At 48.3% G+C, this 22993-nt stretch overlaps 2 protein-coding genes across 2 annotated transcripts; one reads left to right on the top strand and one right to left on the bottom strand.

Moving 5' to 3' along the window:
* The first annotated feature begins 1262 nt into the window (after positions 1-1262).
* LOC125528980 lies at positions 1263-1991 on the top strand. Its single transcript, XM_048693396.1, has one exon. It carries the CDS (start codon positions 1263-1265, stop codon positions 1989-1991), a length of 729 nt encoding a protein of 242 aa, XP_048549353.1.
* A 3926-nt stretch (positions 1992-5917) lies between these two features.
* On the bottom strand, positions 5918-22392 carry LOC125528979 (light-mediated development protein DET1-like; the record flags this gene model as incomplete). The annotated part of the gene is given in 8 exon segments (XM_048693395.1): positions 5918-6082; positions 6167-6247; positions 6336-6392; positions 6802-6870; positions 19477-19572; positions 20047-20275; positions 20398-20822; positions 22160-22392. Coding segments are annotated over 8 exon segments (1203 nt in total), but the record flags the coding sequence as incomplete, so codon positions are not given.
* Between the last annotated feature and the right edge of the window lie 601 nt (positions 22393-22993).

Consider the following 22993-nt stretch of genomic DNA (forward strand, 5'->3'; position numbering starts at 1 on the left):
AGTGTGCCATGGCCCCACCCGCGTGTGTGAGTGGCTGGGTATATAGTCAGCTGTAGCCAGTAGGCAAGTCATGCATGATTTGTATCTGAACTGGATTCCTCACCTACTCTCTGTATCTCATCTTCCTTGGCAAGAAACCCTTCTTCCAAGCCCGATCTCATCCCCTTCCCTTCCCCGATCCAGATCTGAGCAATTGGGTCTGTGACGGTTGGTAATCAGAGCCTCCATTCCCCACCACCAATTTTCTCCGCCGCCACTCTCACCCTCTCGATCAAGCTGTAACATCCACGATGTGGGTGTGGAACTTGCTCCGACGAGATCCACCCGAAATCCCCAGTGGGGTTGGCCTGATTTGGAGCGAGTGCAACGGCACCGCCGACCAAACGTCTGCCCAAACCCGCCACATCATCGCCGCCATGTCCGAATCAACCGGAGAGCTGAAATCGATGCTCCAGTCGCTCTTGACGCGGTTCGATGAAAGCAAGCTCGCGGGCGACAAGCATCTCGAAGCGCAGCTCGCATTCAACACGCAGGTGTCGTCTGATCTGGCGCACCTCCGCAAGCAACTAGATCTCACTCAAGCAGACGTCCACGAGGTGCGGCAGCACCGCGATCCACCACCATCACCGACCGCCGTTGCGCTCCACTGACCGCACGCGGCCGACACCCAAGACGGCAAGCCCCAGGCGTCCTCGGTGACGTCTGTTGAGCAAACACGCGGCCCTCGTCCCCAAGGACCAACCGCTCGCCTCTCCAACAACGTGCCTCCTTTGATTCCCACGTGGCCATCTCCGCCATTCACGGGCACGGGCCAGGCCGCGGCATCTACTACGGGCAAGCCGAGGAGTACACGGTCAAGCCCCCCAAGCATGACTTTCCTCGCTTCGACGGCGAGGCGCCCAGCCTCCGGATCGACCGCTGCATCGCCTACTTTGATTTGTACCACATACCGTCACACAGTTGGGTTACCACGGCGTCGCTCTACACCGACGGTCACGCAGCACACTGGTTCCAGGCGTACCGTCAGACGCACCTTGCGCCAACCTGGGGGAGTTCACAGCGGCCCTCATCAGCGAGTTCGGTCCGGATGAGTTCGAGGTGGAGATGCATAAGCTGCTGCAGCTCAGGCAGACCAGCACCGTCGCAGAGTACTGGGTGGAGTTCGAGGCCCACATGTACCACTTGCTCGCCCTCGACGCGACGCTCAACCCCAAGCTCTTCATCACGCAATTCCTGTTGGGCCTGCGCACGATCTCCGGGCCATGGTCCGCCTTCAAGAGCCGTCGAGCATTACTCGTGCTGCCGTGTTGGCCAGGATCATGGAAGAAGAGGCGGAAAATCAGCGTGCTCGTCCGCAAATCACTCCCACGAGTCAACCTCCACCACCCCTCTTGCCACAACCACCACGGGCCGTGGGGGCGCCACGGCCAGGGGGCGCTGTTGTGCCCAACGACGACCTGGCACGCGAGCGCCAGCAACGCGAGCATCGGTGTGCCAACGGCCTCTGCTTCAAATGTGGAGATCGGTACTCCCGCGAGCATCGGTGCAAGCCAGCCACCCAACTGCCTACGATCCATGTCGGCGACTACGGTGAGTTGCTCAGCGACGACGCGGTCCACGCTTTGGACCTGCTCGGCGCACCGGCACAACCAGAGCCGACACCCGAGTGTTGCGTGCTCTCCACGCACGCTGTCACGGGGACCGAGACACCGCATACTATCCGTCTACGAGCGCTCGTCGGCAACCAAGTTATGTTGTTGTTGGTGGACTCTGGGAGCACGCACAACTTCATTTCCACGGCATTCGTAGACCGCATCAAAGCAACGTCAGTCACTGTGCCGGCGGTCAAGGTACGCGTCGCCAACGAAGAGCGCATGTCCTGCAACAGCATGGTCCAAGGGCTGCAGTGGTGGATTCGAGGAGACACATTCCGCATGGACATGCGGCAACTGGCTTTGGGGGCTTACGATGGTGTGCTTGGCATGGACTAGCTTAAGCAGTTCAGCCGGATGAGCTGCCACTGGCTCCCGAAGACGCTGACCTTTGAGCACCAGGGCACCATGATCACGTTGAAAGGTGTTCAACCCAAGCAACAAGAGACGCTGGAAGAGATCGAGCCCGATCAGCTGCACAAATGGCAAGCCGGCAACGACATCTGGTAATGGCCGTGCTGGACCTGCCCCGTGCCACGGAGCCCCAAGCCACCAAACCGCCTAGCGTGCAGGGCATCCTGGACGACTTCGCCGACGTGTTCGCCAACCCAAAAGGCCTATCGCCTCATCGTCGCTACGACCACGCCATCACGCTGGTGGAGGACGCACGCCCCGCCAACTCCAGACCCTACCCTACCGCTACTCGCCGTTGCAGAAAGACGAGATCGAGCGTCAGGTCCAAGAGATGCTGCAGCCGGGCGTCATTGGGCACAGCATGAGCCCCTTCGCAGCGTCGATGCTTCTCGTCAAGAAGGACGGCACATGGCGTTTTTGCGTCGACTACCGGCGGCTCAACGACGCCACGGTCAAAAACAAGTTCCCGCTACCGATTGTAGACGAACTGCTCGACGAGCTGGCTCGCGCAGCATTCTTCTCCAAGCTCGATCTCCGCGCCGGCTATCATCAGATCAGAATGCGCACTGGGGACCAAGAGAAGACGGTGTTCAAGACGCATCATGGACACTTCCACTTCAAGGTCATGCCGTTCGGGCTGACGAATGCCCAGGCCACCTTCCAGTGCTTGATGAATGCCATCTTCGCCAAGTATGTTCGTAAATTCGTAATCATTTTTCTGGATGACATCTTAGTCTTCAGTGAGACGTTGGAGGAGCACCTGGAACACCTGCGCCTCGTCCTCACCCTGTTGCGGGAGCACCAGTTGTACGCCAAGGAATCCAAGTGTTCGTTCACGCAAGACATCATCTCCTACCTCGGCCACATCATTTCCAAGGACGGCGTCGCGACTGGTCCGGAGAAGACACATGCCATGTTGGCATGGCCTACACCGACCACGGCGACCGAGCTCCGGGACTTCCTCGGCCTCACAGGCTACTACCGCAAGTTCTTCGCGCACTACGGCATCATCGCCAAGCCGCTGACCAGCCTTCTGACCAAGAAGGGCTTCGAGTGGACGGAGCGGGCGCAGATTGCGTTCGATCTGCTCAAACGAGGGATGGTGACCGCGCCCGTGCTCACGCTCCCCGACTTCGCGCGCTCGTTCTCCCTTGAGACGGACGCATGCGACACTAGTGTCGACGCGGTGCTGGCTCAGGAGGGCCACCCTGTAACGTTCTTCAGCAAGGCGCTCAGCATGCGCAAGCAAAAGCTATCGACGTACGAGAAGGAGTTCATCGCCGTCATGATGGTCATCGATAAATGGCGCGCCTACCTTCAGCAGGGACCGTTCACCATCGTCACGGATCACAAGAGTTTATGCAATCTTCAAGATCAACGGCTAGCTACCGGTTTGCAACGGAAGGCCATGGCGAAACTGGTAGGCCTCCAGTTCAAGTTCTGGTACCGTCGCGGCAGCGACAACGGTGCCGCTGACGCGCTGAACCTCGACGCACTCTCGATCTACCAACCCGCATGGGTGCAGGAGGTGGCCAACTCCTACGCCACGGACGCCGATGCACAGGAGCGCTTGGCGCGTCTGGCAATCATCAGCCCCGACGACGACGGGTTCGAACTCTACAAGGGGCTCATTCGCAAGCAAGATCGGTTGTGGATTGGCAAGAACACGACACTACGCACCAAGATCATCAGCGCCTTGCACGACAGCGCGGTAGGTGGTCACTCCGGCACTACTGCCACCTACCAGCGCATCAAGAAGCTCTTCGTGTGGGAGGGCCTGAAGGGCGACGTCGCGGATTGCGTGCGTCAATGCCAAGTTTGTCAACACGCCAAGCACGAGCAAAGCAAGACGGCGGGTACGCTGGCCCCGCTGCCCGTACAAACAGCACCACGACGCGACCTCACCATAGATTTCGTGGAGGGCTTGCCACCATCAGAAGGCTTCGACTCGATCATGGTAGTCGTGGACAGGCTCACCAAGTCCGCGCACTTCATCCTGCTCCGGCATCCTTTCAAAGCACCGCAAGTGACCAAGGTCTTCTGGGATCACGTCGTCAAGCTCCACGGCATTTCGAGGTCCATCGTCTCCGACCGCGACCGTGTCTTCACCAGCGCGCTCTAGTGGGAGCTCTTCGCCAACGCGGGCACCAAGTTGCTCTACTCCACGGCGTACCACCCGCAGACGGACGGCCAGAGCGAGAGGGTCAACCAATGCATGGAGATGTACCTGCGGTGCGCGGTGCACGACGAGCCCTGGCAATGGAGGCGCTAGCTACCCACAGCGGAGTTCTGGTACAATTAGTCCTTTCACTCGTCCATCACATGCTCTTCGTTCAAGGCGCTCTACGGAGTCGATCCCAACCTTGGCGCCATGGCACTCTGGGACGACAAGTCTACGCCGGTCATCGACGGCGAGCCCTGGGACTGGGGAGTGCGCGAGCACATTCTGGGCGCCCAGCACCGTTTCAAGAAGCAAGCCAATCAAAACCACACTGAGCGTTCCTTCGAAGTTGGAGACTCGTCCTCCTCAAGCTTCAACCATATGCGCAGTCGTCCGTCCCAACCGTCCCTGTGCCAAGCTGGCATACAAGTTCTTCGGGCTGTTCACGGTGCTCGACAAGATTGGAAAGTTGGCATACAAATTGGAGCTCCCGGCGGACAGCAAGATTCACCCCGTCTTTCACGTGTCGCGGCTCAAGCCGTTCACCCCCAACTACACGCCGGTCTTCTCCGAGCTCCCGCAGCCGCCAGATCTCGCTGGCCACGATAACGAGCCTGTGGAGATTGTGGAGCGACGCATGGTCGAGCGCGGCAACAGTGCTCTCATGTAGATCAAGGTCCGTTGGACGAACGACAACACATTGACGACCTGGGAGGACTACAAAACTCTCTGTCGCCGCTTTCCACAAGCTCTAGTGCGGGACGAACCTCCGGGCGACGACATCGAGCAACACGCATCTTCTAAAGAGGACGCCCGTTCTAAAGGAGTGGGGAATGTCACACCTGCATCACCAGTGGTTGATGCGGTGGACGTGTGAAGATGGGACCCCCGCTGCCATGTGGCATGGGCCCACCTGCGTGTATGAGTGGCTGGGGATATAGTCATCTGTAGCCAGTAGGCAAGGCATGCGTGATTTGTATCTGAACTGGATTCCTCGCCTACTCTCTGTATCTCATCTTCCTTGGCAAGAAACCCTTCTTCCAAGCCCGATCTCATCCCCTTCCCTTCCCCGATCCAGATCCGAGCAATTGGGTCTGTGACGGTATGGGTTTCTAACATTTTCACAAGCATACCACGTCATCTGGAACTGCATGTAAGTTGGTATATATAACTGAAAAGGCATGACAAGCACCAGAAAATAAGCTTAAAGATAAAACAAAGTTTGCTTTTTCTTAGTTGATTCACTAAACCTGAAACAAATTGGACTTCTAGTACTACTAGAACTGACGGCATGCTCAGGGAAGCTAACCTGGAAGGCTAAAACTCAATTTCTAGCCCTACATTATTTGGAATTCTCCACATTATATCCAAGAAAATCTCCTTATTATGCAATTAATTCTGAACATACATATCCAAGAAAACTGTTTTTTATATTGCATGTCATGTGTGTTATATCCAAGAAAACCTCTTTCTTACAACATATGTGGAAATTGTGCATGCTATTACTAGAATACGTTGAAACATTTCAGTAGTCAACAATAAGAGCATCATTCTTGGAAATAAAGAGACCATTAGGGCCGCAACATGCACAAGTCCTCGCATCTTGTCGAGGCATTTGAATGGAACAGATCAATAGAATGGTTCACCAAAAATGCATCATAGTTCATACAACTTGCGTTAACAGCATTACCTGTGAGGAGCTGCTTGCTTTATTTTTAATGGTGCGAAGTTGATCAAGAGCATGAACACTATTGGAATGCGACGAGATAAATTTCTCATGTGAAGAATTTTGAGGATTTGCATGGAAATGATCATAATAATGTTCAAACAATGAATACAGCTCCTCCGAAGAATTCTGCTGACAAATTATGTATTATGTTCAAACACAAGGGAAAATATATCCAATAACTTGAACAGCATCTCTGATGATCATAGATACCTGATAGAGTGAGACAATATCTGTCGTCTCCATGTTGTACACAGCAAAGAATGCTAGGTTTTGATCAGTGCTTCGAGTAACCTAAAGAAATATATTAGAGTGTCTGCAATTAAATGGTGACAAGATGCGAATAAAATACTGGTAAGATGTCAGGAGAAAATAGATTTACCCCTCCATCGACACTACCAAACTTGATAAATAGGTGACGGCGATCCAAAAACTGTACCTGTTCCACTATCATGTTATAAACACCTCTTGCAAAAATTATTTAGCAGGAAACAATGTGTTCAGTTAACAGCATAGTCCCCGTAAATACTTAGGTTACTGATAGCTAGCTAAAATGAACAACAAAAACTGTAAGTGAAGAATATAAAACTTCAATCTAACATAAAAAAATGAAGGGATGACAGTCGGAGAAAAAAAAATCTCACATAAAAGACTGCAGAGAAGGCATAAGACTTCCAAAGTAAACCAGCCAAAACCAGGAACAAAAAGGAGACAAAACATAGGCTAGCCAATACTTAAGAATAACCAGAAGAGAGAAGAAAGAAAGAACCAAGGCAAAAGAAAAACAGAGCAAAATCCTACTGCTATTATGATTCATTTAAGCTAGTCTTGAAAGTATCTATAGATACCTTCCATATGATAAGATCCACATAGTCTTGAAAGTGAAAATAAAATTTCTTCTTCAGATGCTGGACCCTCTGCAAACAAAAATACAATTTCAAACAAGTAGAGACAAAACACTTTTCCTTCACAAGAAAGACCACACGACCAAGAAAGAAGGGAGAATAAGCAATTAAGCATAAGTTTGTTTCAACAATTCAAAAGATGCAAGATTAACTGTACACAATAATGACAGGGAGTGCGAATATTTCAGCAGTGGATGCAATAAATTAGAGATGATTTTAAGCATCATAATTGACGTTGTTAGAGTACTATACATATAGCCATGTGGTCTTTTATATTTACCCCATTGTATAAGGGGTTTCCTGCATCTTTATCTTTACCTAATAATAAAGGACGGAGGCTTTCATAGTTCTCCATCCGTCATCCCTTCCGTTAATTTCTGTGTCAAGCGCAAAGATCAATGACTCAGATCTATTACCTATTATTACAATGTATGCCACTGCCAAGCGACAAAACGGTTCGTTCGTTCTTTCTTCCTTTTTTTCCTTACTAAGTCTTTTTCTGCCACATCCCACGCACGACGCAGCCCATGCTGCCTAAAAAAACTCTCGATCCCCTCCTCTTCCTCTACCTACCATCGCCGCCACTGTTAACTAGATCGAGGTGCTAGCGGCCCGATGCACCTGGCGGCTACCGGATCCGTCCCCCCTTCGGATCCACTAGCTCAACGCTCTCCGCCACCGCTGTCACAACCCGATCATGGAATGGATCGAGATCGGACAAATCACCTGAGTACCTTGGTAGTTTGGGATAATTCGAGGAGAATTAGGGTGAGGAATCAGACAAGGGGCTGAGGAACAAGAGAACCGGGGGTGAGAAAGCTTCAGAATTCATTCATCTGCAACCTGAATCTCTTTGGTGTTACAACGTGATACATATACTCCTACTAGGCCCACACACAGATAACCCTTGGCCCATCTTGTAGCCCACACACAGGTACAAACCACATGGCAACAGCCCATACAGGGGGTGTTACACTCTCCCTCCCTTGAAAATCGGCTTGCCCCCAAGCCGATGATGATCAAGCTTGAATTCTGAATACCTCCAATCTCATCTAAGTGAAGAGCTAGTCCTCCTGGGTCATATGGCAGTAGCATATGCGTGCACCTGATCAGCTCATTGGGAGATGGCACTAATTCAGTTTCAAATGGAACTGTAGTTGAAAAGTGGGGCATGTTGTTCACACACAAGATAAATCTAAACCAACTTGAGGTCCCTTCCTTGACAGCAAGCAGGCGAGTGCAAGTTTTGGTCTCTCCCTTCACGGGCTCCCCAATGCGAATGATACAAACAAGCAGCTGGTTAGTAGAATGGCGCCACAACATGGCTGCAGTCTCTATGGTGCCTTGAGATCGATTCATCTCAAAACTGAGCCCTCCTAAGAACATCTGCACATGCGTATATATTGTGATCTGTGGTGTCCGCTCATGAATTGCTCTTCGATCAGATGAAAACCACCACGGAAAAAGTGAGCATTGGGTCCCAGAAGAATATATCTCAGTTCTGCTGGTGCGAAGAAATACAAGGAACTGAAGGGGTAAGTGGCTAGCTGAACGATCTCGAGAGAACTCAAGTGTTATCATCCAAAAGTTTAGTTCGAACATGGCTTGAGCAATATTTTCTGGAGGAAGCATCATGTAGTTCTCAACTTGCTGCATTTTAGAGAGAGGCCACTTTGGAAACCAGAATAGAGTCGATGGTAGTATCACAACCATGTGTCCCAAATAACCAAGTTGCATATCACAGTCCAGCCAACAATAAATTTCAGATAAGTTGAGAATGCGTGTATGCAAGATGTTGCCACTAGATGATACCATCTTGCCACTAGATGATACCCAAGTTCCAAGGATAAACTGCAAAATCCCAGGGTCCCATTGCCTTCTAGAAAAATATGTCCTCTTGTACGTGCAAGTTAGAGCACCAAAAGTGCCGAACACTGCAGTCACTTGAATCAAAATGGAATTTCCCTTGTCCCACAGCTGTAGATATTCAAATACAGTCACAACAAAGTTTGTATTGCCCAGGTGCACTACTGTACCAGCGCACACACCCGGTTTTCCCAAGAAGTAGCAAGGTAGAAGAATAAAGTGTCGAATTCCAGGATCCTGTTGTGTTGCAGCTGAAAGCTCAAGTCCATGACCAAGATAATCTTTCACATCAGGAACAAATAAGCATGAGACCCATGTGGTTGAAAGAAACTTAATAGCGCTGAGGCACTGAACATCAAAGATTCCTGGGTCCCATAGTCTGGTAGCTGAACTTGTTACCATAGGAAGCACCCATTGTTCCAAATTTTGAATTGCGAAGATGGAACTTGAATCCCCTATCAGAGAGCTCCATCGAGACAAGCTGGTAACTAGAAACACCGGAACCCATATCTTCAATGGCAAGTGAAAGGGAATAATGGGGTGAAGTACTCCTATAAACAATGCTCTTCCTTCTGTATACAGTGATGTTACTCTTCTTTTGTTAACAAAGGGTTCACAGGGTTGAGAAACATCCAAGACGGTCTCAACTTGAAGTGTCACATAGCGAACAAGGAGAACCAGGTAGGCGGAGTTAACGGCACCATTTCCATGTTGCCAAACTGTAACTTCCGCTAGGAATTCTTCAAACACAGAGGGTGATCTCCAAGTACACTTCCATTGGGCACTATCCTCCATAGAAGAGACCATAAGAAGAATAGTTGTAGAACAACTTGGCAATTATTTCAGGACTTTAACTCCTCTCAAGGTGAACTGAGCACAAGTGAGCATAGCTTCACATCCTTCGCCGCGATCAGAAGGTTCAGCTGAAGCTAGAAGACAATAAAGATGAACCGGTTGCACAAGATAAAAATGCCATTCAATAGTCATCGGTTCAGTGTACTCGTCGAATAGGAGGTCCGTGGACAAAAGTGCAGCTTCCCAATTAAGCATTGAAGTGAAAACCTCACTGGTAGCACGAAACTGGATGTAAGCTTCAAAAATTGTACGGGCGAGCTGCACATATTTATTATGCATGCACCATTTCTTAAGCATCTGGAATAGATCATTCTGCTTTAAGTGATCTTGTCGCCATGAGTTAAGTAAAGGAAGCGAAAAATGTTGTGCACCAATGGACAAAATGTCAACTTCATGAGTCATATGCCAAATAGCCATGCATGCCTCACGTGAAGCTGTATTGGTATGCTTGCTGAAGAACGAAGGCCGCGGTGCTGGTCGGATCACCTGTCCTTGTGCCTTCCGACCCATTATCAGATCCGACATGAGCACGACTGTCAACACATAGGCAGCATCGACAGAGCTTTTGAACAAACAACTGGTGCGTATCATCGCGATGAGCTTAAAGTCAGGAATCACTCTCTGTGGTGGGGCTGGTATACTCCAGAGGATCATGGACACTGACATGGGGTCGTAGTCATCTCTACCATGGGCCAGGTCACCCGTCGAGCAGATGGCGGGCGTTGGTGCAGTGACATGGTCGGTGTCGATGTCGAGGTCCTCGTCGCACACGCCAGGGGAGGCAAGCACAACAGGTGCAGCGACATGGGCATTGTCAATGTCAAGGTCCTCGCCGCACACGGCAGGGGAGGCAAGCACGGCAGGTGCAGCGACATGGACGGTGTCGTCGTAATCCGGGCACTCTGTCAAGCACATGGTCGGTGTCGGAGCAGCAAGCTTGCTCGCATCGATGCCGCGGTCCTGTACTCCATGGCCGTAGCCATCGCCACACTCCTCGGCGCATATCGACTCATCCTGCATGATCTCTTCCTCCCTTATCCGAGCAAGACACGATGCTCTGGTGATGCTAGACGGCGATTGCGACTGCATGACTGCTTGAATATCCTTGTGCAGCCCCTCGATGTACTGGTGGACGAAGCACTTGATGCTTAGGTTGGGGTTGATATCCAGTACGTGTTGTACGCATTCCCAGAACGCCGTCGTGTACTCGGCCACGGTTGTGGTCTGCTTCTGTTCGAGCAGCGAGCACAAGTGCAGGTTGTACTCCAGCGACACATCCTGGATGTCGAGGAGGCAAGCACGCTCATAGATGCACCGACCATGCATGGCGAGAGCCCGTGCTGCCGCGCTTCTTGATCGAAGTTGAACCACCGCCTCCACATGGTTGACTCTCTGGTACACAGAGATCTTCACCACGCCATACACTGTAAACACCTGCTGCAACGTCTCCTCATTGATCGAGTAGTACACATGGTGCACAGTGACGCGGAGAACACCGCCGGTGAACACCACTTGCTTGCTCGACATTTCGTCGAACACCTGTTAGGCAGGAAGTGGCAGGTGATTGTTTTCTTGTCTATGTGCTGAGGGTTTGAATGTCGTTGTCGCTCCACTCCAAGCCGATCCAACCTAGCCCAGGGATTTTGCGCGATTCACGGAAGCAAACCGCACCCAGGGCAATGGATGTTACGAATCTGGCCGAGAGAGTTGAGGAACACACAGCGGAAGCAAAATTTCGAGGAAATTTTGGGGCTCTGATTACCAAATTGTCATGACCCGATCGTGGAATGGATCGAGATCGGACAGATCACCTGAGTGCCTTGGTAGTTTGAGATAATTTGAGGAGAATTAGGGTGAGGAATCAAACAAGGGGCTGAGGAACAAGAGAACCGAAGGTGAGAAAGCTTCAGAGTTCATTCATCTACAACCTAAATCCCTTTGGTGTTACAACGTGATACATATACTCCTACTACGCCCACACACAGATAACCCTTGGCCCATCTTGTAGCCCACACACAGGTACAAACCACATGGCGACAGCCCATACAGGGGGTGTTACAACCGCCATGTCCAGGTGTCCCTTGGCGTTCGGCCGTCCCCATACGGTGGCATCATGTCAGCGCCCCACGTCCAGGTCTACACTCTTCGCCGTCGGCAGCCTCCACCATGTCACCACCTCCTTGCTGCCAGACGAGACATCCTCTGCATCATAGTCATCTTGGTTGCCAGTGAAAGCCTGCTCTTTCTCCTCTGGGATCGATTTCACCTTCATCTTGCTCTGCCACGGGTGGATCTTCAGTCCCCTGGCATGTGTTGTCCGTTCTATACTCCCACCGGCTGGCCGGCTGTGTGTGTGTCGTGGGTGGCTTGACGTGCGCGCTCTATTGGCATAGGAAGCGGGCAGTTGCAGGCAGGGGAAAAGCTGTTGGCTACTTGCAGAGGAGGATTAGGATTGTATAGCACAATCAGGAGAGCTCGTTTGATTTGTTTTGGTCTAGATTAGTCAAACCGTGAATTGATATTTGTTTCTTGGTACAGGAGCTTCAAGGCAACAGGGGCAATAGGCTTTGACAACAACACATTCAATGAGTTTCTTCCCGAATCTGAAACTATTTGGCTCTAAGTTGTAATCCCCTTGAGAAAGTTAAGAGTATTTATGGACTGGTTTATGGATGTTGCAAATTTGATTGCAGCAGGGACCTGCAAAGAAAATGCAGTGCTCACCGTTGATAGATATATTCAGGGCAACATCAAACTTCAGTGAGAATGAACATGACCAGGCAGGGAGCTTCATGCATCATTGGATCTGAGAATTGTTTACTACTGTGAATTGTTTATGTTTCTTGGAGACACTAACCGTAGCTTCTTATTAGTGACCATGGTGGAAGAGCTATATTGCTGTGCCTTTCTTGGATTCAGGTTCTTCTATTCCAAATGGCTGCTTGTCATCCGCGAGCGCAGTGAGCAGTGCCTGCTGGAGTCGTAGCGCAGGACTCCTGCTACCCGCAGGAGTAATATTTACCGAGGAGGCTCAACTTGGCCGACCCTGCTGGCTGCGCCCGGTACACACTCACGCGCATCAACGGCGATCCGCACACGTATGCCGCGTCAGAGGCGTTGCTGCGTCTCATCGCCGAGCTGCACCAGTCCAACAACTCAGACCTATGAGCACATGTTCACACGCAAGTTCGCGCCTGACTGCCTCGCAGACACTGTCATCTTCCAAGGTTGATTGATGTGGCGCTCTGGATCATAGCTACACGTAGGAGGTATTTCTAGCGCCTGATTTCTCAAAAGTTTCAGAGGTTCTAGACATTACTTCTTGTTTTATACTTTGTCTGAATTGAGTTTTCATTCTCGTTTTTCAAAAGTTAGTTGTATCCAACAACAACATAATACATGCTCACTAGGATGTTTTCTTTTGAATTTGTAGACATTACTTGTGAAAGCAGTAGCAACTGAGTGCTCATTACATGTTCTTAGCGTAAAAGGTCCGGAACTTGCTCACTAAACTTTCTCAGTGTAAAAAGTCTAGAACTGATAAACATGGAGTATGTTGGAGAATCAGAGAAGAATATCAGGGACATCTTTGAGAAGGTATATCCATCTGCACAAGCCATATAATTGCCATGAAATATCCACATATACTCAGATAATCAGTATTCACCATCAATTTTAGGCTAGATCAGCACGCCCATGAGTAATTTTCTTCGATGAGCTTGATTCCCTTGCTCCTGCACGAGTGTCCTCTGCAGATTCTGGAGATGTGATGGACATGGTTTCTCAGGTATAATGAACCTCATCAATGAGGTGGTGACTGTGTCTCAGTTTTCAATGTTTAAATGTTAGAGTAAACTAATTCAGTTTCCCTTTTTCTGTCTTTACTAGCACAAATGCTGACAGAGATGCATATGTTTGGCATTTTATCAGTAACATAAACTTGTGCTAGCTTGCAGCACTACATTTTGTGATTGTGTAGTATCCACACCACTACTGATTGTCTATGCTCTTGCCTGAGAGCACGTGTTGTGCTTTGTATCATATCGTCTAACAAAGATGTAAACTCTGCAAGTAGAAACAGACTTTAGCACTGTGATCCAGTATGTATTAAGTATGGATTAGTATTTGGTATGCTTGCAAATGCTTATTTATTGCTTGCACCAGAGATACCAACAAGTTACTATTGAAAATTCAAATATACTGTCAGGAAAATGTAAAAACACACACGCACTGGTCTCAACTAGCTCTGCCCTGCTGTCACCGCCCTCCCCTAAGAGCATTCAACCCCACGGCAGAGCTGGTTCTGCACCCCGAGCACTCAACCCTACGACGGAGCTGGTTCTGCATACTGTCATTTTCTCCCGTTGCAATGCACAGGCTCAAATCAACTTTGTTTGCCGGTGCAGTTTAGCAGCGCATGTTCTCATGATCGCATCTGTTGTTTATTCCACCAAAGAAACATGTACGCAGTTTTTGGATTTATCTTGGAAGTTCACGAGATATTGCTGGATTCGCGCGATCATGAACTTGATGCCATATCCAAGAAAGGTGAGGCTGCTTCGGGAGGGCGTGCATGAGCCGTACTTTGGTGAGCGGCAGTCACGCCAATTGATTAGCCGCATTTTGATTTGTATCACTACCACCGGCTTGATCTGCGGAGCCGTACTAAGTTTTGGATTAATATTGTTCTTTGTCAATGTGAACAAATTGTATTACCCTGTTGCTGAGTGGTTTCTCGATAAATCTCAGTTCGCTTCCAATGGGCAGATGATATTTTTTGTAGTAATATGTGTTGAACGGAAATGTGTATATCATTTGGTGATTTGTTAACAAATTTAGATTTCTGTTGGAAATAATTATGTTTCATCTACTATACTCCAAATTTGAAGGTTGATGTTATACAAATTTTACCGAATTAACACAAATATTGGTTGAGAACATTTTCATTATGTAACAGTGCACGAACATCAGGAAGCAATTTGTGGAAGGCAGCCTTCAAGTCTAGCTCGACAAGATTACTTTTTTAAGTTATAAATGTTCTCTTGTACCGGTGTGGTTCAATGGCAATGCGGTGACCAAATCCATCGCCTTGACCGCGTCAAGACGTGTTATGACAAGGTGAACGGCCTACGTCCGTGACGGCGGAAATGAGGATCCCTACGAGACAAATGGATTACCTTCTTCAAGTGGATGAAGCAGATTATGTGTGGTGATGGGTTGTGATGTTGTTATTTTTCTCCCGTTGTGCACAGGAATGTTTGCTAGTATTTCCTACACCTGTACATGTATATATACTGGCCTATGGCCCCATTGGAATATAAGATGCATATTCCTAACATGGTATTAGAGCCCTAGGGTTTTTTTTTCGCACGCCGCAACTCATGCTCGATCCCGTCGTGTGCCGCCGCTTCTTCTCTGAACGGCTGGCGCTGTGTTCCTCTCCTCCCGATCCACTGCAGACTACGCCATGCCACCTCATCACGCGCCGCCCCGCCCCGCTCATCTACGCCCGAAGGCCTCCACGCGCCAGGTCACTGCTCCCTCACGAGAGCTTCATCTGGGTGCGCGTGTTCTGCTCAAAGCCTGGCCTGATTCCGTGACACCCATCCGCCCATGGAGTGTGCCTGCACATGACTTGTGCTTTGCTCACCTGCTGCTTCTGCACCACCCGTGAAGGGTGTGACGTGTGTTCACGCTCGTGCACTTGCCTAGACAAATTCTGCTGAAGCCTCCTGTGCCGTTGTGATCTGCTCTGCTCCGCAGCTGCCTGCTAACCCGGCTGTCTTAGCTTGGCTGTTGGGTCTTCGCGAGTAGAGAGAGAGAGAGAGAGATGTTTTCCTTGGGTACGCATGTCCCTTGCTGCCCGTCTCCTGATAGTGTTCCCTTCACTACTTCCGTCTCGCACATGCGCCGTTCCTCGGTGCTTGATGCTCGTCCACCTGTGACGTCGACCCCTTTGGGTCTTCTACAGGTTATGTTGGTCGCTCTTCAATGACTCCTCTCTCAACCTCCGCACATTGTGATTGTCGTTCTACACCGACTCCTCTCACGACTTCCACCAGTGCTTGTCGCTTTACATCGACTCCTCTTGCGACTTTCCCCGACAGTGTTGGTGTATATGGCTCCATGGACTACACCTCGCACACACGTCTTCCCTTAGCACTTGGTGCTTGTCTGCATACGGCCTCATCTCCTTCGTCAGCATTTGCGGACACTACTGGTCATGCTACACCGCCGCTTCCAGAGGTGGAGGTGGCCGCTCCTTTCCCGGTGCTACTACGTCGCCTAATCCGGATGTGTACTTAACTGAGCAGGAGATTGCGTGACTTCGCAACCTGCTGGCTACCTCCGGCTCTCTATTGTCGAGTGCATCTACGCCGACCTCTTCAGTTGAGCTCTTGACTGAGCAGGAGATTACATGACTTCGATGCCTGCTACCTGCATCTTCCGTTCTCCATCGACAGGTTCTGCTAGTTCTGCTACCGACTCTTCTGGCATTGTGAGACCACCTTCTACACATGCAGGTACATCTCCGTGTGACTCATGATTCATCCACCTTGTCATCCATTCGATCTCTCGACTCTTGTTCATGTTATTATTGCCGATGGTACTTCTCTCCCACTTACTAGCCGAGGCGTTCTTAGCACTTCATCTTTTCATGTTCCTGATGTTGCTCATGTTCCTCGACTTACCATGCAGCTCCTTTTTGGTGGTCAGATTGTTGACTCTGGTTATAGGGTCAGTCTCGACTTTGACTCCTGGACTGTCACACTGGTGCTCTCCTTGGTGCTGGCCCTCGACACCGTGACTCCCAGGGTCTTTGGGAGCTTGACTGGCTTCACCTTCCCTCCACTGCCACCGCTGCCAGTCTTTCCGCCTCTGTTGCCTTGTCTACAAGATCTTTTCAGCAGTGGCATCATCGCCTTGGTCACTTGTGTGGCTCTCGTCTCTCATCTTTAGTTCGACGTGGTCTTCTTGGACCCGTCTCCGACGATGTCTTTAGACTACCGGGATTGTCGTCTTGGTAAACAGGTCCGGTTACCTTACCGTCATAGCGACACTGTATCTCAGCGTCCTTTCGACCTTGTTCACTCTGATGTCTGGGGTCCGGCTCCCTTTGCCTCGAAAGGGGGTCATCGCCACTATATCATCTTTATAGATGATTTCTCTCGCCACACCTGGATATATTTCATGTCTTCTCATAATGAGGTCTTATCTATCTATAAGCGTTTTGCTGCCATGGTTCACTCAATTCTCTATGCCTATTCATGTGCTTCATGTTGACTCTGCTGGAGAGTATATCTCCAAGATGTTGCGTGCAGTTCCTGCAGAGCAGGGTACTCTTGCTTAGTTTTCTTGTCCTGGTGCTCATGCTCGGAATGGTGTGGCTGAGCGCAAGCATCGTCACCTTGAGACGGCCCGTGCGATGATGAGCGTCGCCTCTCTTTCGCCTCACTTTTGGGCTGAGGCTGTCTCCACTTCCACCTATCTCATCAACCTTCAGCCGTCCACTGCTCTGTAGGGTGGCGTCCCTTTCGAACGTCTCTTTGGTCATTCTCCTGATTACTCGGCGCTTCGTTTGCTTGATTGTGTTTGCTATGTTCTTCCCGCCCCTCGTGAACGCACCAAACTCTCTACTTAGTCTGTTGAGTGTGTCTTCTTAGGTTATAGCGATGAGCATAAGGGCTATTGTTGTTGGGATCCTGTCGGTCGTTGGATGCGTATTTCTCAGGATGTGACTTTTGATGAATCGCGTCCCATCTACCCGCGTCCATCTTCCTCGGCCTTTTCAGTAGAGGATATATCTTTCCTCACTTTCCCTGACACGCTTATCACTCCAGTTAAGCCCTTGCCCGTCCGTCCTACACCCCCGCTTCTCCAACTGTTGCAGATCCGGCGCCACCATCACCCATGGTTTCCTCACCTCGCTTGTCATAGGATTCTGCACCTTCGCCTCTCTCGGTGAATCCTACTGGTATTCTTCCATCTTTTATGCAATATTATACTCGTCATCTGCAAAATATGGATGCGTCTACTGATGTGCCACCTTCCTTATCTCAGCCTACTTATGGGTTGCATCCTTGCCCGCTTCCGCCTGTTGATCGCCTTGGTTTTCCACGCGTTGGTGGTGTTGTTTTGAGCCGACTTCTTATCGTCAAGTTGTTGTTCATCCCGAATGGCAGTTTGCGATGGCAGAGGAGCTTGCTGCTCTTGAGCGCACCGACACATGGGATCTTGTTTCTCTTCCTCCCGGTGTTCGCCCCATCACTTGTAAGTGGGTCTACAAGGTTAAGACTCGCTTTGATGGTTCTCTTGAGCCAAAGCTCGTCTAGTGGCTTTTTTTTTTTTTCTGGATGAGATTTTTGCTCTTGTGGCCCATATGACCACTGTTCGCACACTTCTTGCCATGGCCTTTGTTCGCCACTGGTTTGTGTCTCAGCTTGATGTTAAGAATGCCTTTCTTAATGGTGAGTTGCGTGAAGCGGTTTACATGCAGCCCCCACCTGGGTATTTTGTTCCTGATGGCATGGTATGCCGTCTTCGTCGCTCTCTCTATGGCCTTAAGCAAGCCCCTCGCGCTTGGTTTGAGCGTTTTGCCTCTGTGGCGACCGCCAATGGTTTTTCAGCGAGTGCTCATGATCCAGCGTTATTTGTCCATCTTTCTACTCTTGATCGGACTCTTCTTCTTCTCTACGTTGATGACATGATTATCACTGGCAGTATATTGTCTTTGTGAAGGCTCGTCTTAGTGAGCAGTTTCTTATGTCAGATCTTGGCCCTCTTCGCTATTTTCTTGGGATAGAGGTCTCTTCTACCTCAGATGGCTTTTTTATTTCCCAGGAGAAGTATATCAGGATCTTCTTGCTCGTGCTGCTCTTACTGATGAGCACATTGTTGAGACTCCCATCGAGCTCAATGTCCACCTCCGTATACTGATGGTGACCGCTAGTCTGATCCGACGCGTTACCATCATATTGTTGGGAGTCTTGTCTATGTAGTTGTCGCTCATCCAGATCTCTTAACCAATCCATATTCTGAGTCAATTTGTCTCTGCTCCCACTTCGATTCACTATAGTCACCTCCTTCGTGTTCTCCGATATCTTCGAGGCACGATCTCTCATCGTCTGTTCTTTCCTCGCTCCAATTCCTTACGGCTTGAGGCCTATTCGAATGCTACCTGGACTAGTGATCCCTCAAATCGCCGTTCATGTTCTACTTACCGTGTTTTTCTTGGTGGTTCTCTCATTGCCTGGAAGACGAAGAAACGGACTGCAGTTTCCCGTTCGAGTGCAGAGGTTGAGTCGCGAGCTATGGCTCTTTTGACTGGAGAGGTGACTTGGTTACAATGGTTACTTCAGGACTTTGGTGTTTCTGTCACTACACCGACTCTGCTATTGTTTGATAGTACAGGTGCTATTAGCATTGCACATGACCCTGTGAAGCATGAGCTCACCAAGCATATTGGTGTTCATGCTTTCTATGTGCGCGTTGGTGTGCAGGATCAGCTTATTGCTCTTCAGTATGTGCCTTCCGAGTTACAGTTGGCGGATTTATTTACGAAGGCCCGGACTAGAGTGCAGCATGGCTTCTATCTCTCCAAACTCAGTGTTGTTCATCCACCATGAATTTGAGGGAGGGTGTTAAGAGTACTGTACATATAGCCATGTAGTCTTTTATATTTACCCCATTGTATAAGGGGTTTCCTGAATATTTCCTACACCTGTACATGTATATATACCAGCCTATGGCCCCGTGACAATACAAGTTGCATATTCCTAACAGACGTGAGGATTCAAAATATTGAGATCAACCTGGGAATAACTAAGCGAGTAAGAATGCAAAGCACGGATCAAGATCACATAGCAAATGAATGTGTAAGATAGCTAAGTAGCTAACCAAAGCCTGATCAGGTTCCTCATTCCAAGTCTTCCGAAAAATAAATGATAGCAACCGTTGCTTGATGCCAGGAAGAAAAGAATTCCCTTGTGCAGCCTGCAAGCATAAACTCCATTATCAATTTCGTAGTTCACAAGTTCAATACCAGAAAATTTCCAATTAGTCTTGTTCAAGGATGACAGATTGCAGACATGAAGGTTTGCTACAGCCTCCAAAGGCTATTTGCTGTATAGAAGTGATGTGGGTAAAACAAGACTATTTTCAGACAACAATTAGAGAGGATGAACGAAAGAATATCAAACAATAATTTCAAAATTCGATAGTAAACCAGAGATTTATAATGATATTCCCAGATAAACTAAAATTATATGTCTCACTAAACCATGTGGTATGTTGCACACATGTTCCAAAAGTGATTGTATAACTGAGAACATGTTAACAAAGGTACGTCAAGACAGGCTAATAGGTAGATGCTGCGAACCGGAAGAAACAAATATGTGAAAATGAATGCAACCCGTGTACAGACTGCAGACCCAGCAATCTTGAAAAAATACAAAGATTTGCATGTACCTGGCCATGTGAATAAAGAAATAGTTCATCATCTTCCCGGCAAAATGCACCAATTCTCCGTACCTCAACAAGGCTGCCTGAATCTCGGATTTGTAGGACATGTATTGTTTGATATCGTAGAGAGACAATGCAAACCAGATCCTCATACAAGTAAGCACCAATACTATGAGCCAAATTGATAAAATCATTGCAGAAAGCTTTCTCGTCTAGTATTGCACCATCTTCTAGCCTAATAACAAAAATACAGATGTGCTAATCCACCCAAATGTAGGAAAGCATGGTTACAGAATATATTTTAGTTTGAGTTAAAAGCTGCATTCTTCCTAAATCAGAACAAATAGATAACTGTACCTCACAAGATAGAAAGTTATTTTCTCAATTGATGGTACCCCGTGAATTGCACCGTCAGTGGCACTTGAGTCATTACTTTGTGCAGTTGACGTTGCAAATAAGCCATATTGATGGCACTCCATGTAAAGGAAAAAGTCCTTACAAATGTACTCATTGCTGGATGCAAGTGAGATTGAGTAGAGCTGCTTAAAGAAACTGTCAAATCTCTCTGCATTGGCCGGAAGATCATGAGAATCACATTCTTCATGGCATGAAAACGTTAACCAGATGGGACGGTACACAATCAAATCTTGGTGGTTTCGACTAAAGGCCACAAGATACTTGCCATCATCAGTGAACTTGCGAAACGAATAATCTGGGCAATCTATGTCGTATATAGTGTAACTTGGAACCAAATTCTCATAGAATTGTCTGACAGTATTAACCTGTCAACAATGGAAAAGGGAAGGAGAAGAAAAACCACTTAGATCTTCTTAAGTTGCATAATAAAAAGGTTGCAGAAATTTGCTCCCATCACAAGTTCATAACCAAGACTCAATATAAAGAGCATGCTAGAACACCAAAGCATGTGAGTTCCAATAGTTATTACAGGAAGACAACACACATTGGTCATCAAAAAATATACAGCAACAAGTGTGAATTATGTCTACCTAAAAGAAAGATATGAGCCTACATTCTTGAACTTTAACTTTTGACAGTTACACTCCCCATCTTGGGTAATGAATATCCTTATCTAAAAGTATTGCCACAGCATCAAGTGTGCAGATTTTGTGCATGTTTCATCTATCCTAGATTATGGACACAGGCAATAACAAATTCATCAATGTTGCATGTATTTTTATTTTCAATCTCACACACTAGCCAATTGTTTACTTGTTTGCTCATGCTTGATAGGTGTTCTGCACTACATAACAACTCACCAAAAAAAATCTCAATTCAGAAATCCCAAGGATTTTGCTGCATTATTCCTCACACTCAGTTTCAAGCTTGACATCCTACACCATTGTTTTGTTTTCTGAACCATAAACTAGTTAACTAAACTACTTGACATAGATAATTGTCTAAGTCATAGGGATAAGATAATCTTGCATCGCCCTGTTGTACAAATTATCCTAAAATTGTTAAGGTGATAGGTGGCATGTTGTCAGTTCACTCCGACCATTGCCTACTTCATTTGACCTCTCTTTTTTTTTGTGACATTTCACTGCTTATGAGCTACTCCTCCGTTCCTAAATATAAGGCCTTTTAGAGATTCCAATATGGACTACATACGGAGCAAAATGAGTGAATCTACACTCTAAAATATGTCTATATACATCCGTATGTACTAGTCCTTATTGAAATCTCTAAAAGGGCTTATATTTAGAAATGGAGGGAGTACTAGTTATTCACAAGGCTGACATTGTCGCATTAATATTTTACCATGTATGGCTTAATACCAGGAGTGTCATTAGCTCTAGACTCTAGATATCTCTGGCAAATATCTTAGCCACAGTTCCCATACTACAGCACAGACAGGAGTACCATAGTCAACAGTACAACCCCAAAAATGGGGCCTCACCCCACCCCAAAACCCCCCACAGGCCACAAAGGCTAATCACGTGTAGCAACGGCAACCACAGCGACACCACCCTCTGCCCGCCCTAACGCCAGGAAAGCAGCCGCATTCGACCGCCCTCCGCGTGCCCACAGTCGCAAGAGCACTACGCCTATCACCGATTCTGAGGGTTAGCGAGGCGGGAGGAAGGAGGAAGAAGCGTACGGTTGCGCCGGGGCGCGGAGAGAGGAACTGGCGGTCGAACACCCTGGAGGCAAGGTTGCCGCTGCGGAAGAAGCCCACCATCACTGCACCACCCGTGGCCGCCGCCGGCGCCGAAGCATCGCACGCGCCGGGGAGGGTGGGGGTTAGGGTTGGGCGGTGGGGATTATTACTTTTTTCCGCTGGTGTGGATGTGAGAGGGTGGGAAGGGGATTTTTGCTTCTGATGATCAGTATTTATTTATTTATATCTATGTCTATATCAATATAAAAAGAACCAAATTGGCAGATCTAAATCATCTCAACCGTCAAATCATATTATCTAGCGGTTTAAATCACTTTAATATTAAGCACCAAACACGTTTAACGCTCTAATTATCCATCACTATCATTGGTTATAAACACGTTTTGACTCAACGCTATCTCTTCAAATCTGTTATGTAATTAATATCCTATCATTTCTATCTTACCAAATACCAACATGCAACAGATATATCTTACCTAATATAACATAGAACTAATATCCTACTTAATATAAACGTATATTGCACATGCATTCTTACTAGTACTCCTTTAAAAGAAGGATCGGGTTGTATATTTGCCATTTAGAGCATCTGCGCTAGGCTCCCCGAACAGCCAGAGTACCGCTTTTTTAGACCCGACGGTGAAAAAATGTTTCACTCACGTTCTTAAAGACTTGTTTTTTGCTGGATTTGACTAAAATTAGCTCCGACGATCTTACCCCAAACCCAGCCCCTTGAGAGGCAGCTGAGGAAGCCGGTGCCATCTTTTTGCCCCGTGTGGCCCCCCCGCCGCCCCACTTTCTCTCACATTCTCT

Source organism: Triticum urartu, unplaced genomic scaffold (assembly GCF_003073215.2).
Source record: "Triticum urartu cultivar G1812 unplaced genomic scaffold, Tu2.1 TuUngrouped_contig_5259, whole genome shotgun sequence".
Classification (NCBI taxonomy): Eukaryota; Viridiplantae; Streptophyta; class Magnoliopsida; order Poales; family Poaceae; genus Triticum; species Triticum urartu.

Bases quoted from the DNA above. Each gene is read 5' to 3' on its own strand.
- LOC125528980 (XM_048693396.1), top strand. From the start codon at position 1,263: ATGGTCCGCCTTCAAGAGCCGTCGAGCATTACTCGTGCTGCCGTGTTG.